Raw genomic sequence first — 18,166 nt, forward strand, 5'->3', positions numbered from 1 at the left:
GCTTGCTCTCTCTCTCTCTCTGTCAAATAAATAAATAAGTAAAATATAAAAAAAAATTAAAAAACCACAAACAGTCCAACAAGTTTAACTTCGGGATGCATGTTTTTTTCCCCAATTTAAGTTCTTGTAACTGTTTAATATTTTTTGTAATTTTTTAATACTTTTGAAAGCAACAGAAACAAATGTTAATTGAGCTTTCCTTATGAGTCACTGTTCTAAGCAATTGCTTAATTTTTAAAAATAATCCTATGGCCTGGATACTATTATTATCCTCACTATACAGATGAGGATATTGAGGTTTCAAGACTCTTGATGAATAGTCTAAAATAACTCAAGTGTTAGTTGTTGAAGCCTAAATGTAGATATAGACCATTATGATCAAGAATATTCACAAACAAATGCAAAATCACCTAGGACAGATTTTTTCTTTTTAATGAATCAAGAGATTCTATAAAAGCAATATTCCCCAGATTACTTAAAAAATGCACTCAGGGTTCTGAGTTAGCAGAAACATGTTTTTTTTTTTTTCCTTGAAAAACTTTTTTTTTTTTTACTTTCTCTGTTTTTTTATAATCTCTGTAGTCAATTCCTCTTCTTCAAAGGGCACTGAGGCTGAGGCATCTAATTTAGTAAACCTGGACAAGCATATTGCTCATATTGCTCATATATCACACCTTGAAGTCTTTATAGATAGAATGGGAATTGTTTAAAGTCAAATAAAGAAACTAATGATGTAATGTATGGTGAATAACATAACATAATTAAAAAATGTATTAAGGGAAAAAAAGTCAAAGAAATGGTGATTTAAAAGATATTTATTCAAACACAAAATACATCACAAAAAATCTAAGGGAAAGTTAAATTCATTTGAAGACCCCACTATTTGGAGCATAGGAAAGGCAAAATAAAATACAAAAGAAATGTAATCTAAATGAAATCTTGGCATGAATTCTAAAAAGCAAATATTCTAAAGCTAATGAAGTAAAATTAAAAACCATTAAATTAGTTTATAAATAGCTATTATCACAACAAGCTCATAAATCATTTCTACAAACTGAATATGAACAGTAACAATTAAGATGCAATCTCATTGCACTTGGGACTAGAAATTTTAATCTTTTGCCACCAAAAATTAAAAATCAAGCAGGGAGTTCATTTACTTAGAATGAAGACATTAAAAGAATTTTAAGAGAAGGTTTCGGAAGAGATCTGATAAATAATAAAAAGTAAAGATTTTAATATGCTTTGTGTTCTTTGAACATCATAAATTTCCTAAAAGGAGTTTCAAATAGGTATTATCAAATGGAAAGCATCGCTTATTATAAAGACATCTTTGAGGCATGATGTTCAAATTCATAAGAGAAGGCCACCAGGGATCCACTGAATATGATTTTGGATGCTAAGAATTATGAAATGAAATACCCAACTCTCCTTGATCTCCTTAGCAAGACTTTAATGGCAGAATCTCCAGTATGAATCCCTGCATATTTCATGCACTGAATTAAATTAACTTATTCAGCAAACCCTTCACCTCTCCTCCTCCCATATCTCCCCAAAACAAAACAAAACAACTTTTCCCAGTCTCCTTAATCTATGTTAAAAAACGCGGTTCATCACTGGAGCAATTGAGCAAATAAGAAAATTAGATCACAATCTGGTCTAAGAAAGTACATTTGCATAAAAGACTGCTTACATCATGTCCTTTAATTTGACTATTGCCATACATTTAATAATTTGAGTCTGTGTTTAGAAATATGAACGTGACTGAAATAAGCTTTTTTTCTTTTCCTTTTCCTCCTCCTCTCCCCCCCACCCCCATTCAGTCTCTTCCATCCCCACCCTTCCTCTTTCTTTCTCTCAAAGTCACAACTGAAAATTAAATACAATTTTCTTCCTGCTTTCATGGCCTTAAAAAAAATGTGTTGAATCAGACAAATTGTTACAGCATTGCCAAAAAACATGGAATATTTGGGGTACAGCATAACTACTTATTCTTAGAAATCTGTAATAGCAATTGGGGATAAATTTGAATGCCTGTCGTCTCATATCCTAATGCCCTCTATAACCTAACCTCAAGTAAAAGTGTATCACCTAAAATCCTCATCAGATAATTATGCTTCACAGAATCAAGAAGTTCCACAAAGATTGTTTTATTCAGAAAGTAATGAGAAATTTATTCATTCAAATAGCTTTTACATATTCTTAATTTTCATAACAAAATTTTGGCAGCTGAACTTTAAGAAATACGCATATAGTAGTCTTTTATACTTGAGAAAAGGTAAAAGATGAGAAGGTTATAGTAAAGTTTGTTACAAATTTGTCTGGACTTAACTCTGCTTTATTGCATCTAACTACTACAACAAGGTGGAGATGAAAAAGGTCACCAAATTCATCAATATAGTTGATGACACACAGATTTCCATCAAGCAGGTTTCAGTTTCTAAATTATCCCTGGAGGCAGTCCACCTTATTCTGATGCTTGACAATCACAGTTTAAAAGCCAGAAGAAATTTTCACAGATCCCCCAGGCCTAATTATTTATTTTTCCCCCGCAAGGAAACCAGTACCTGGAGAGCTGAAGAGACCTGAATTTGTAAACTTGTTCCATGTGGACAGGCAATGGCTTCCTACTGTCTCTAAGATAAAAATTGAAATTCCTCATTTGGAATGCAAGACTTCCATCTTCTGGTCCCTGACTGGGATGCCTATAAAACCACCCTACCTCAAAAACCCCACCACGGCCTGTTCCCCTCCTGTCTCAGTAAGATTTGGGAGAATTTCTCCGTCAGCTCAAATATCACCTCCTCAACGAAGGTTTCTCCAGCCTCTGTTCTTTTGCTGCTCCCATGGAAAGAACAGGAGGAGCTCATTCATGTCTCTATCCCCTATGTACTGCGTGCTGCTTTGCCTACAGTAGATCTCAAGATATACTTTTCTAGTTGATTAATGAAATAACTACATGACATTTAATTAATGATTTAGCATCTTTTTGCCCAAACATCAACTTAATCTTTCCCCTCTATCCAAACTTTTCTCTATGCCCTTTTGATTCAACTTTCTAAGAACTTTTGACTCTATCTTGCTTTTTTCCTCCCATTAGCCATGGCCATCTTTTAGGGAGTGAGCAGCTCACTTCTGGATGATTGCAGACATCCTTTAACGGACGTATCTATTTCTGTTCTTGACCTCTTTCAGAGTGCTGCCATCTTTTATAATAGATCCCTAATTGTACAACTTCTCGCCTCCTCTGCTACTCTCCTGCTTTTGAATTGTGGTCACCTCCTGCCTGCCTTCTGTAATGGTTCCCCAGCTGGTCTTACAAAATCTACCCTTACTGTTTGTCCTACAGCCTCTTCCCAACAAAGCCACCAGAGGGATCATTTTGCAAGTTGCTGTGTCTTATCACATTTCTGGCAAAATGGGAATGGAGCCCATGTCTTTCTGTAACCTTATTAAGGGCCGACATTTTACGGACCCCTCTATCTCTCTAATTTCATCTACTCATCTCCAGTTTGCTCAATCTATTCCAGCCATGCTAGCCTCCTTGCTGTTCTTCAAATATTTTAAGTCACATTCCTGTCTTAGAGCCTTTACACTTAGATACTCCCTCTGCCTGGAACTCTCTTCACCAGGTTAACTGCTTGACCCACCCTCCACCTCCCTCACCTCTTCATCCACATCTTATTTTCCCAGTGTGGGCTTTCCTGAATGCTTTTTAAATACTGCATGTTGCTGAGGATCCCACAGAGAGTATTCTCATTCCTCCTTTTCCCAATCATCCGTAGGACTTATCAACTTCAAACACATTATATAATTTGCCCCTTATTATAGGTGTGGTTTGTCTTCTCTTGATGGAATGTGTATGAGGACAGGGATCTTTGCTTTGTTTGTCCATCCGTCCCAAACACTTTAAAAATTGCCCGGACTATATATACATATATGATGCTCAATAAATATTTATTTAATGACTATGAAGGTACTACAGGGGCATTATACAATTATAAGTCAAAACTCTTCCACAATGTTCAGTGAAGATACTAACTTCTTTTCATGAACAATTACAGACTTTTTTGGCTCTTCAATTTTGGTTGTTCCAAGCTCTGTTCATCTATCATCTATAGATGTCATCAGCCAAAGTTTTTTCTTTGGCTCCACTGACACTATCTTCTGGCCAATCAATCCAACTTGGATGACCAAATGCAAACAAGGAAGGGTTTGAACATACTAAAACTCTGCCCTCATGGCAGATCCGTTTGGTAGGATTTAGGCATGGTTGCAAGGTACCCAATCTCCCAACCACATTCTTAGGCCATTCCTTAGCAGCATACTAACGCTGCTAAACCACCTTGCAGAGTGAGAAGAAAGGCTTGGACACAGAAGCACTACTGCTATAGTTAAGGAGATACTGGAATCCAGAAGTAACAGTAATTCAGGTACATATAAGGAAGATGGAGCTAGTGAATAGGAATAAGGATCAGGGAAAGCAGTACAGTAAGACACTAAAAACAAACAAAACAAAACAAAACAAAAAACCCAAGGAAATAAAACAAGAAGGGTCTAATTCCAGGCAGTTGGTGACCAGCACATTTGGAGGAAAAGTAAAAGCTTAGCCAAGTGACAGAAGAAGATTCAAAGGTGTTAGTGACAAACAAAAATCTCAAAAACTGACAAATAGGTTGCTTTAGCTCGAAAATTGAACATTCATCCCTTGATGCCAGCAATTAGTTGCTAAGCATGACTATTATAAGGCTTGTCATGTCCACGACATTAGACAGGCAAAATATTACCAACTCACTGTTAGTAGAAAAGATCTCTATCAAATCTTATTTTCTAAAAAATATTCAGCTGTTCACAATTGCTCTGCCCTTTCTAAGTCTACTGATTTAATGCTGCTCTGGAAAATACTATGAGAAGGTATCGTGAAACTCAATTCCTTTTTCTCCTCTCATTTGCTCACTCATCTGTAAATATTGTTTAGAGTGCTTCACTTGGTTCTGTTACATATTCATTACATCTTCAAATCTTATTCAACAGGAGGCTTGTTCAAGTATGTCCAGTTATCTAATAGCATGACAAGTGTAGTTATGAAATAAAAAAGCACTTCCTGATATCATGAGTTTTGGTTAATGAAAATTATTTCCTGAAGTTTCAGAATAATATGGTGTTCTTAAAAGAACTAAGTCAATATTTTCTTGGTGTGAAAGCTTTATTAACAAATAAATCCTTTAAATGTGTCTGTATATGCTTTCTTGAAATATATTATTACTTTGAAAAATTGGCTTGTAATCCTTTGAGGTAATATTGATGTTAAAAGCAGAAAAACAGAGAGAAGATGTCTGAATTTAGGACTTTTGAGAGGACTAGTTTCAATGTTCATTAAAATACTCATGAAGGTTTTTTTTTTAAATTGTCTGTAGCTAGTTTCCCTGGATATATTTGGTCTTTGTAGAAGCATATGGAAATGCATTTTAATTTGACAGTATTTTGCAAATCATGCGCCCTTCAGAATAACTTGCAAAGTAGAAATGCTTCCATATGCTAGAAGATGGTTTGTCTATTATGCTAAGAGTAAAGAAAGACATATATTCAACAACAAAATTTTAAAAAGTATTTTTTGGGGCACTGCAGATTAGGAAAGTAAAGAAAGATCATAAAGACAATGTGCTGTACTCAAAAATTTTAGAATTTATAATCAATTTTCAAGCAATCACATTGAACATGTAAAAACGAATTCTCACAAGGATCACAGTCTCCTTAAAAAAATTTTTTTAAATTTAAAAAAGCCATTTTCTGCCTGAGTTTCCGTGGTTTATACCAAACTTGTGCCAAATCTTCTGAGATCTTGACCAAAACTGATTGGAGCAGAGATGAGAGCAAGGCAAACTCTCCATGCGTGAACTGTCATGACAAAGACAGACCTCAACTCTAGAGAAAAGGATCATTTCCTCCCAATCAAATCATCTTCTTTGGCATCGAGTAAAAACAAGTAAACAAAGAAAACACATCGCATGAGTTCAGACCTTTGTTCTGAACAATGGATGATAAGAGTTCTTGTCATCTGTGAAATTAGCCCGGCCCCGTCTTGGTAGCACCAGGACCCAATGGGTCTGTGTGTAAGGACCAAGTTCTCCGTGCTGCCCTGCATAGTAGATATCACTGTATGTGGCTCTTTTGGCAAATCTTCAAGAGCCAGGTAGCTGCATGTATGTTTCTCAATAAGAACAGATGAAAGTTTAGCAGTAGTTCTTCAGAGTTAATATTAACTGTTTAATTAATATTAAACTGTTTCATTAATATTAAACAACAACAAACCCTGAAGATTCCAAAGGTCACTTTAGGGGCAAAACTTGCAGTGATTAAAACAAGAGCTGAAGCTCCCTGACAAGTTTTAGTTTTGGTGTCTGAAAGGTTCATTGATCTCATATATCTTCAGAGACACTAGACTGCAATTTTAGAAGAGAAAATAAATTTTGAGATTTCAAAGGACTCCAATTTTCCCAAATTAATGATTATGTCATCATTATCTGAGAGGAGTGATTTGCAAGGAACAATGGCTTTAATGTATCTTTTTATACTGATAATTACTATTTTAGCTTTCCTTTAAGAGCCAGGATTACTTTATCTCCTGAGTTGAAAAACATGAGATTATTTACTGAACTTATTTTTAATCATGATCACACCTCAGAGTATAAATGTTATTTTTATGATCACAGCTTAAATTCACAACACAGAAAAACCATCTAGATGATTTTGCATAGTAAAAATTGTCCAGCCAAGAAGATGAGGGATCCTTTCTACAATGGTTTCTGAATGAAGACAGGTGTAGGTTATATGTCATGATTCCATAGATGAGTTTTCTTCAACCAATGTGTCATCTTTTGGACCCCTCACAGTGAGGATTTGGGACTAGAACTTAACGACAGGTATAACCTACTCCACGAGCGTGTCTCTGAAATTAAGTAAGAGCATGAAACAAACTTGATTTCACCACTGTTTATAATTTCTAAAATACAGAAAAATAGGAATATACAGCAATTTTATGACAATAGGCCGATTTTTAAATGTTAAGTCAATAACTCAGATTCCATAAAAATTCTAGTAAAAAGTGTAAGAAGAAAATGATCACTTGATATATTCCTTTAAGAAATATCATTTAAGTAATTCTTCTTCTTTATACATAAATTTATGAAACTAACCAAGTGAAATCTTTCTCATAGGCAACAGTTTCAGCTTTCAAAGTAACAGACAGTAAATTTATTCACTTAGTTAACATAGCATTCCAGTTAGCAGAGGATTTGTAACTGTAAATTTCCCCACCACCTTACTCAAGCTTTTCCAAAACACCTGAGTTAAAAGACGTCTATCTCTCCATTGCTCCAAAGGCAATGTCCGAGAAGTCACCTAGCAATTACTAGGTTGCCTTGTGGCACATATTCTAACCCTGCATTACCTATCATTTAAATCATTTATTCAGTTACTAAAATAATCTCTCCAAATGGATTATAATATAAAATCATAGGCAATATCTTATATTTACTTCACTCTGTGAAAGTTACTTGCACAAAAATATGTGTTGGTTATATTTGTTCAGGTCTTCTTAACTGACTCGGTCATTCTCTTTACATGACAAAGAAATGAGTGCCTTAGAAAGGATACTCTTGTTGGAATAAGATAAAATGGAAGTTTTACCATGTTTAATTCCTGAGATTAGAAAGATATATGGATATACTGAAAGTCTTCATTATTTGATGACCAATGGAATACTGGAAAAAGGCCATTTAAAATAAAATCCACTTTAAACCAATAACCCTATTTTTATAGTAATTAATTGGAAAAAATTAAATTTGAGATGCTCTTAAAAAGTAAGTTTAAAATTATATAAAAATTAACTTGTAATTTGACAAGTTAAAAGTATAATGTGCTAATTATTAAAAAGAATAAATAATAAATCAAGTGTTGATTTTTTGGTGTATTTTTAAAAATGTTAAGATAGAAAAATACAATCTCTTTTATATTACATTTAACTTTTTCAGCATGAACATAGAAGTGATCTTCTATAAAAATTTTTGAAGCATTCATCATTTCCTTTTAATCCCTGATATTCAAGTCATTTGCTTTTGAAGTACCACGTCTAATTTCCTCTACTTCATCTGTTATTGGTTCTAACTCTGACTGATTTTCACTGTCCATAATTTTTTGATTCAGCAGTTCTTCAGTATCACTTGCATCAGGAAATCTTGAATCTCTTGAAAAATTTTACTTTACAATCTATTTTCATTATGTTTTCATTGTGTTATCTGATATTTATAACATTCTATAATCAGCAAGAGACTAAGACCTCTTATAATAATTCACAGAGATAGATGCTAATACTAATTGGGAAGGGCGTTCAGTAAGGACTAATTTTGTAAGTGTGTAGTTTATTAGGGAATATTTCCTATTATGACAATCTTTGCTTTCCTACATTATCCTGTATCTTTGGGAACTAGCTTAATGCTTTGATAATCAGAAAATCTTGTAACTTGCAATCAGATTAAAATAACACCTAAAAAGTAAGCAAGTGGTAAAGCTGTGTCTTCTACAAATGTCTATTGTTGAAATCATGTGTGTGGATGAGATATTCTGGGCTCAGGGACTAAAAAGGGTTGAGGCATTGAGATAATCAATGAAAAAGCAAAAGAGTAAACTTTGCAAAATATAGAAGAGTCATCACATAAACTGGAGCAGAAGCAGGAGAAAATGGTGCACTGGAAGCTCAGGGCAATGGGAGGGAAACATCAATGACAATGGAGATGGCCAAGGATATCTAATATGGCTGAGAGGTCAAAAAGTTGGGGCTGAGAAGTCATTCATGTATACTAAACACCGAACGTAAAGAAACAGGCTAAATGGGTAGAACAGATGCCCTGGGAAGTAGAGGTCACATTTAAACTAGAGATTCTGTGTAAATTCCAAGAAATTTATTGATATTGGGCTATCACATTTTAAAGGATCTGGAGTCATGAATTTACACACCTTGCTGCTACACGTCCTTATTCTCTAACCTTTAACAAGGAGACCTTACATAGGTACTAGACAAGGATGTGGTAAGTAATAAGTCCAAAAGGATCACTAAGAAACCAAAACAAACTATAGGTAAATTTTGGATGATGGCATTCTTCAACCCTGCCTGGAAGAGTATGTAGACTCAATGTATCAAGTCAGCATTCCCCAGACAAATGTGCATTAGATGATCTCCACTCATGACATTAATCATACAGTTGGGCCAAGCATGGCATAAGCTTATAATTTTTAAGTTGTTTTCTTCTTATCCTTTCTTAAGACTTTCCTGAATATTGTTTGGTATGTCTTTTTTTCTTTTTAAGTTGTCAAATAAAAATAATAACTTACATTTCTGAGTTCTAAAATTTGCCTTAACTATGCACTGAAGTTTTCCAGTCCCCTTGGCTAGTCCTTTTTAACCTGGAAAGGGCTTATTAGAATAAAGGAGATGACTCAAGCCCTTAATAAAGCCTTAAAACTGACATCTCTATTTATAGGCTTGAATCAAACACCTTTAGCCGACTATGGAAATGTATTGGCATGATTTAAAATTCTAGCATTTTCATCAAAATTATCAGTAGGCCCCATTTTTGGTCACTCAAAAAACTTAGAAGAAAAAAAAAATCCCAGGAGAAATGAACATTTCAAGGGATCTAATACATTCGAGTATTTGGAGGTTTATTATGTCAGCATGGAAAATGAAGACCAGCCATTTTCTAGTATGTATGGTTTCAGTGGATGAGGTAAAAAAGTAAGTGACAGAAGGAATCTTAATAGCTCATATGATCCACTCCTGTTCTTATGCTAAAGCCTCTCAAAAGAAAAAAAAAAATGTGTGTGTATGGTGGGGGCTGTTGAATTGCATTTTATGAGCTTCAGGTATTTTTTTTAATTTTTTATTTTATTTATTTGACACAGAGAGAGAGAGAGAGAGAGAGAGAGAGAGCACACAAGCAGGGGGAGCACTGGCAGAAGGAGAGGGAGAAGCAGGCTCCCTGCTGAGGAGAGAGCCCAATGTGGGGTTCGATCCCAGGACCCAGGGATCATGACCTGAGTTGAAGGCAGACGCTTAACCCACTGAGCCATCCAGGTGCCCCCCCCGCTTTTGTTTTTTAATTTCTTATTTTATTTAGAGCTTCAGATATTTTTGAATCCCATAAAAATCAAAAAGTATTGATCTAAAGTATACCAGAAAAGTCAACATTTATAAAGTTAAAAAAAACAAAGTATTTAAGTACTTTTTTATTGATATATTTCTGATCCTCAAATGCCTACAATTAAAAATATTTTCCTTTATATCTCAGAATGATAATTAATTTTATAGCCTGAGTTGAAGTCAGTCCTGAAGGAAAAAAAAAAAGGTGGCATTTACTCACAATCAGTTCTAATTTAGAATAATTCTTAGCTACAGACAAAGTTTAGAATATGACAATGGAATGAGAAAAGGTGGTGATAAACTAGGACAAGGTCAAATTCTAGTTGAGAATAACAGCTTGAGTTATGATGCTTAATGCAGTGGAGAAACTATGGCCTGTACTCTTTCTCTTTATTGGCAAAAGGTTCTTGGAAAAAGTCTTAGGTCATCTGTTTGAACAATGGCCAAAATACCTATTTAAACTAAAAAAAAAAAGGGGGGGAAGAAGAAAAAGAAGTGACATTCTTGGTACAGATGTAATTTACCAGTTGCTAATGAAAACATATAAGAGATACTTCAAAGTTATACACTGAATATGCAGGGTTGCATGTCCTGGGATTTACGCTCTATACGTATACCTGGCGGGTCAATCACTTCCATAATGCCCTTCTTCACCATCCTTGATGAACATTTATTCATTCTGTTTAATCACATACTATAATGCCCCTAATCTTAACTTTGATCTTCATCCTATTTCTTTTCTTTACTGAAGGCTTTGACTACAAAATTATTGCACTATAAAAATATAGTCAAATAATATATATAGTTTAAATATATATAATTTAAAAATTCTTGGGAAAGAATAAACAACTGGATAGTGAAAAGAAATGTCATTTGTATACTATTTATTTGAAATAACACGCTTAGCCACTAGATGTCACCCTTTAAAAAAGCAACAGAGTTTACTTCACAAAGTTTGTTAACATCAATAGCAGTTACATTCCACTATTGGGTAGAAGTTGGCACCATTGGAATTAGTCACTCGGACATGATATAAAAAAAAAGCTTTACAAACAAACCAACAAACTACACCAACTGGGGTTTTCTGTAAAGAGGGCTTCATAAGTCAAGCCTGATTTGAGTCTTGTCAGTCTCTAAAGCCAGATAGTTAAAATGCAACAACAGATAATAACATACAATTTTCAAAAAATTTAAAAGTATGGCTCTCATACAAATATGAAATGAAGATGCATAAAGATCTCATTAACTCATTAATTAATGAGGAACCAGTAAGATGGTAAAGCCAGGACAAGAGAGAATTCGAGGAATGGAGACTTACATGTTCAGCAGTTTCTCAAAGGCCTGCTGAAATGAACAAAACTGTTTAATGTCCTCAAAGTCACGAAACATAACCTCTGAGGTTGTGTTTTCTACTTAAGAGAAATGATCTCTACTAGTCCAAAGTCTACTAGTTAACATACAACTTCACAGTGAAGCAACAAAGCATTTAACCTCCATGTAAGAACCACATATAATGCTTACACCACTGTGCTTAGCATTTTACATGTGACCCATCTCATTTTATTCTCAGAATTATTGCCTATGAGGTAGATGCTGTTATTACCTGTATTTAGAGGCTAGAACACCGAGAGATCAAGGAACGTTCTTCCAGGTATAGACCAGCCAGTGATCATGCAATAATGCAAATCTGGTGTCTATATAGTCTTTCTCCTGGGACCAAAGATTTAACACATACAGTGTCCTAGAGGATGTTTGGATTCTACAAGATGAAGCACACATGAGCCCACTACAACCCTTCATCTCCTCTTCCTCATCCATGAAGGGTAAATAGTGATAAAAGAAATCTCAAGTGCAACAGACATATGCTGTAAGATCAGAACTAAATTGCTAACCCTTACATTCTCGAGAATTTGTGTAGGTTATTTACATAGCCTCCAACCAGTTCACCAGCTTGTTTTTGGGTTGATACAATACATCAGATCCTCTATTACAATTTAAACAAGTGGAGAAAGGGAAATGGTCAGAGTAGTGAGTCTTCACCCAAAAGAAGCAATATCCTATATACTGTCTACATGGAAAACAATTATGCTAGGTAAAACACTATCAGCAGGGTTTGCTAAAAATGAAAGAGAGATCTTTTAAAATATGCATGGCATTCCTATAACATAGTATTGCTTTATATTCTTTTCAGAGAATTTGGGACATGGGGAGAAATCTAATGTACTGACAGTATATTTGTGGAAGATGTCTGCCTGACAAAATACCTGTCTAAAGAAAATGCTCTATTTAATTTTAAACTTTAAAATCTTGAAGAAATTTTAGACATGATTAAATGAACTGCAGCAAATCATCTTAAATTTCTTGGATTTATATGCATAAAACTTCAGAAATGTGAGGTGCTCCAAGTTTTATTACTAATTCAGCTTCAATTCTTGTAAAGATTACACCGCTCAGCCAGTGGCTGAGAAGATTCAGAAAACTAATCAAACATTATTATATTACCTATTATGAGTCTAGACAGTCTCCTCATCACACATACTCTGATACAACAACTATGAAAGGAACTTTTACAGAATATTATTTCTGTATCTCCATACCAGATAAAAACAAACTTACAAGTTCCCCAAATAAAAATGTATAAATGTGTTAATAGATCACATTTGCATTTATACTTGCTCTAAAAAATGAAAAAGTTATCTAAAGTAGAAAAGTATTGCTTTTTATGCAATCAGCCTGTGTTGTTCGGTGTTCAGCTTCTTCAGTTTTCATGGATTATAAAATCTTTTAGGACAGAAGATAATCCTTACAAGACCATGGTATAATGTTTCTAGCTTTAAAGGTAGATGCAATTTTAATAATAACATACCACATTTAAGGCTCGATTAGGCACAGCTCTGGTTGTCTTTGATTTATTCATCAATGTGAGGAATCTGAAATTTTCTGAAGTCTAATTTTTGAACAAAAATAAGTCGTCTCTTTGCATTAAACCATCTGCTCTACATGATTACAGTGACTCATTTTTAGCATTGAAGCTTCCCTTTTTGTGATTACATTTCTTGTTCAACCAATTGAACTCTTTGAAAGGCATTTATTTCTGATAAAGTGCATCATTGTTAATAGAGTAGTGATACAATTATAATCAATCCAGATTCTTATTGGATAGCACCTTAATGAACTTATGTAAATTTAGCATATTATTAATGCAAATTAATTTATTCATCACCAAAGAATGTGAAGATGGTACTCACGCAGGTTTAATTGTATGGGCATGCTTTTCATGGACAAAGGCACCAGCAAGACCTCCTGCTCCTGAGTTTAAATACTGGGTTGAAAAGAAATTGTTTGAGCATATGACAAAACTAAACAATGAAATCATTTGACTTTTGTGTTATGAAACCAACTTTTGACCAGTTCAAAACGTGTGATAATTTGAGCTTTTATAATAAAACAGAATTTTGCGTCACCTTATTTTTTCGAAGAAAAAAACATAGCATTATTTTTTTCAAAGATTTTATTTATTTATTTGACAGAGAGACACAGCAAGAGAGGGAACACAAGCAGGGGGAGTGGGAGAGGGAGAAGCAGGTTTTCCACAGGGCAGGGAGCCCGATGGGGGGCTCGATCCCAGGATCCTGGGATCATGACCTGAGCCGAAGGCAGAGGCTTAACGACTGAGCCACCCAGGCACCCCAGCATTATTAGTTGAGAATAAATACCTATTACTTTTCTGGTGAAATTTTGCCCCAACTAACAGATAACAGTTCTAATGATGTCTATCTAATTTTATTATTCATTTCAATTATTTGTCACAAAAATATTTAAGTAATAAGAAAGTAGCATATTGGGCGCCTGGGGGGCTCAGTCGTTAAGCATCTGCCTTCGGCTCAGGTCATGATCCCGGGGTCCTGGGATGGAGTCCCACATCGGGCTCCCTGCTCAGCGGGAAGCCTGCTCTCCCTCTCCCACTCCCGCTGCTTGTGTTCCTGCTCTCACTGTGTCTCTGTCTCTGTCAAATAAATAAATAAAATCTTAAAAAAAAAAGTAGCATATTTTAAAATCACCTAAGTTAAAATAAAATTGGTTTCATTTCCATGACCCTTCTCTGTTAAATTGTCTTCAGATGTCAATATCAAGTTGATTCCGTAAGAATTATCTTTACATAGTAGAAATTTCACAACATACCAACAAAAAACTAAGAACGTAATCAATATGAATTAAGTTCTAAGTGTGGAGCTGCCGCCCGCCAAACCTCCTGACTTTTCTATAGCAGCCAGGTAATTAAAGGAATAAGTACTCTACAGTGGATGAAAATACCTGATTTTAATTAATTTTTATACTATTGTATCATATGACTTTGTAATTAACTAAAATCAGAAAAAGCAGTAATGAAAGAAATGGAGCAAAGTAACTCAAATGGTTAAAACTGGCCGCTGATCCAGTTTTTCATTTAGATCAATGTCAATGTGTGATAAAAGGATCTAACTATATTAAGTAATTTGTACCTTATAGGAACACCAGCAGGCAAAATCAACTCCCCAGTCATGTAAGTGGAGTTCAACATTTCCAACTGCGTGTGCTAGATCAAAGCCAACAAAACAGCCCTGGGGAAGAACATAAGAACAAGTTTTAAATTTGCTTAATGATTAGAAATAGTAAGTATAAATATCTCTAAGAAAATCTTTGACAAACTGCTGTACTATCAATATAGTTTATCCTTTGGTGCAGTGGTTCACAATGTCTGAACTGCAAACACTGGGCATTTCCAAGATCCTCTCAGGTCAAAATAGTTTTCATAATATGAAGACGTTCTTTGCCTTCCTCACTGTGTTGACATTTGCACTGATAAAAACAAAAGCAGTTCTGGGAAAACTGCCGGCATCTTAGTACCAAGCAAGGCAGCGGCACCAAATCATACTAGCAGTCATGGCGGGTCAAAACCATTTAGTTGTGGGGGGGGGGACAACAAGTAGTTCCACTTAAAAATCTCCTTGAGAAAGCTGTAAAAATCATTAATTTCTTTTAAATCTCAGTGCCTTAATTCTCATATGTTTAAGGTTTAACATGGGAAGTATGCATAAAACAACTGACCACATTCTGAAGTAAGATGGTTGCCTCAAAATAATGTACTCATGTAATTATTTGAGTTGCAAGCTGAACTAGCCACTTTTATTTCCCAGAGAACCATTTTTTTGCATCAAAGAGCAACTGAAAGACAAACAACAGTAACTCATACTTGGGTGTTTGACAGACATTCTTCTGAAAATGAAGAAGTGAGTCTGTCAATTCAAGGAAAAACCACTCATAATATTTGTTGCCAGTAAAAAAAGTAGTTTCCAAGAGAAATTAGGATTTTGAAAATTTGTATCCACTTTTATGAGTATGTCCATTTCCCAATATTTAAAGATATTTCTGACAAGTTTAGTAGTAATATATAATTTTAAAACAATATATAATGAAATAGGTAGATTACCAATATTTTTCAAACAACCAATGTTTGATGTTACAGATCAAGCATGGATAAAAGATATATTCAAAGTGTAAAACCAAACAATGGATTTTTTTAAAATTTTATTTTACTATGTTATGTTAATCATCATACATTACATCATTAGTTTTTGATGTAGTGTTCCATGATTCACTGTTTGCCTATAACACCCAGTGCTCCATTCAATACGTGCCCTCTTTAATACCCATCACCAGGCTAACCCATCCCCCCACTTCCCGTCCCCTCTAGAACCCTCAGTTTGTTTCTCAGAGTCCATAGTCTCTCGGGGTCCATCTCCCCTTCTGATTTCCCCCTCTTCATTTTTCCCTTCCTAGTATCTTCTTCTTCTTCTTTTTTAACATACATTATTTGTTTCAGAGGTACAGGTCTGTGATTCATCAGTCTTACACAATTCACACAATCCACAGCCCTCACCATAACACAATGGATTTTAATGTAACAAAGTACAGAAAGGTCAGTAATTTGGTTTCACATTGCATACCACAACTTGTTAAATTCTGGTATCAAACAATATTCACAATAAACTGAAAAGCCAATAAATTACTTCTGTTTTTTCTGACTCTATCTGCATGAGGACTGATTTTCTTCATATGCTTCATGAAGAAAAAAAAGCAAGAGATTGAATACAGAAGCAGATAAAGAAAACCAGCTGTCTTCTACTAAGCCAACAATAAAGAGATTTGCCAAATATACAACATTCTTTTTGTTTTAGAAAATATGGCTTTGTTTCCCTAACAGCATATTATTTACGTTAATATGTAATGTGTTTGTTATTGTTGCTGTAAAATAAGTGAATGAATGAATAAACAAACATATTTAATTACAAATACGGTAAATATAGATATAAACAGTATCAAAACCTTTTTTAAGGTCTTCAGTGATTTTTAAGAGTGTAAAAGGTTTTTGTTACTAAAACGTTTAAGAACCTCCGCTTTATTGTATCCTACCAACCTGATGAAGTGAATAGTAGTTTTCAGTTATCACTAAACCCCAGTCATGACCATATTGAATTAATTCAAGTATATACAAGCTATGGTAAATTGCCTTAAGGGGTTCTATTCTTCGTCTTTCCTTGCATCCATTTCCTTTGCTATGTAATTTTGCAGTTCTTCCCACTGTGGACAGGATACAATTCTCTGCCCCTGGGATTAGCCAGGTGACTTATTTTGACCAACCCAATGGAATGTTAGCACATGCAATACAAGCAGAGACTCCAAAGAACTCTGAGTGATTAGATTAGGCTTGCTCTCTCTCTCTTGCCCTCTGCCATCTCTGTAACAAGCACCTGCTTAGCCAAACTTCTGGCTCAGATGGAAGATGAAAGAAATGGGGATCAAAGTCACCCTCACCTGAGCTCAGCTTGGATCAGCTACTCTCCCCACCTTTCCTTAGTTGGCCAGAGATGCATGAGTGAGTTCAGTAGAGACTAGCAGGATCTCTATGACTAAGTATTGCCTAGATCAGCTGACACAAATATGACCAAATAAAAATGATGCTGTTTATGACTCTACACTATTTCTCCCTATACACTGACTTGAGACCCTAATAGCCTCTTACTGTCTGACTCTAGTATGTCTTAGTTATTTACCTGATTACATGATCCAAGTGTTTTGTATGTCTGCCTAGTAGAATTCACTGTTTTAGAAACTAAGCCTCTGTTTTCATTCAGTTCCCAGAAGGACAACCTGAAGCAATAAATTCTATTACCCAAATTATACCCAAGTAGAAACTTTTCACTTTAATGTTTTATCATTAAAACCTTTAACTTTTTGTAAATCAAAATGTTAAAAGTTTTACTTCGAGAATATAGTGATTCATTCCATATTAAGACAATTTTGTACATAAACATGAATTAAAAAAAAATCCCTGATCATTAAATAGGGGTGATTGTTCATTTTGCAAAAACATTTTACCTGTGAGCTTTTCTATTTTTAGCTTACTAAGTGGATAATTTTAATACCAAAAGATAAGTGCATGTATAATAATTACATTTTCAAAACTTTAAATCTCCTCCATCTTTGAAGGAACACATCTATTGATTGAAATTTTTGAAGTAAATAATTGCAGGGGGACCAATTTTAGATTGTTCTAATACTTCTTAAGAATAACTAACCTCAAACTACTATTACAGGTACTTTCCTTGAACAGAGGGATGCAAACTATGACCTGTTTTTAATAAATAAAGTTATATTTGAACAAAACTAATCTCCTTTGTTTAAATATTGTCTATGACAACTTTTGCAAGCAGAATTGAGTAGTTTCAGCAGAGACCATATGGGTCACAAAATCAAAAATATTTACTATCTTGCCCATTACAGAAAAGATTTGCTGACCCCTAAACTGTAGCATTAGTCTCATAAAGTTCTATATATATATATATGTATTTTTTTTTTAGAGAATTTTTTTTAAAGATTTTATTTATTTATTCATGAGAGACAGACAGACAGAGAGAGAGAGAGAGA

The 18,166-nt window shown here is 34.5% G+C and overlaps 1 protein-coding gene across 7 annotated transcripts in view; it reads right to left on the reverse strand.

Moving 5' to 3' along the window:
- KYNU (kynureninase) overlaps positions 1 to 18,166 on the reverse strand; it is a 128,701-nt gene that overhangs the window by 27,113 nt on the left and 83,422 nt on the right. For all 7 annotated transcript variants that reach the window (XM_088021730.1, XM_028123807.2, XM_028123809.2 and 4 more), the window contains 2 exons: positions 14,701 to 14,799; positions 13,447 to 13,520 (listed from right to left, as the gene is read on the reverse strand). In XM_088021730.1, coding sequence (XP_087877856.1) covers positions 13,447 to 13,520; positions 14,701 to 14,799 — 173 coding nt within the window. The remainder of the gene's footprint in view (positions 1 to 13,446; positions 13,521 to 14,700; positions 14,800 to 18,166) is intronic.

This window comes from Eumetopias jubatus, unplaced genomic scaffold (assembly GCF_037043125.1).
Source record: "Eumetopias jubatus isolate StellerSeaLion01/CBP00866 unplaced genomic scaffold, mEumJub1_p1.0 scaffold_3, whole genome shotgun sequence".
NCBI lineage: Eukaryota > Metazoa > Chordata > Mammalia > Carnivora > Otariidae > Eumetopias > Eumetopias jubatus.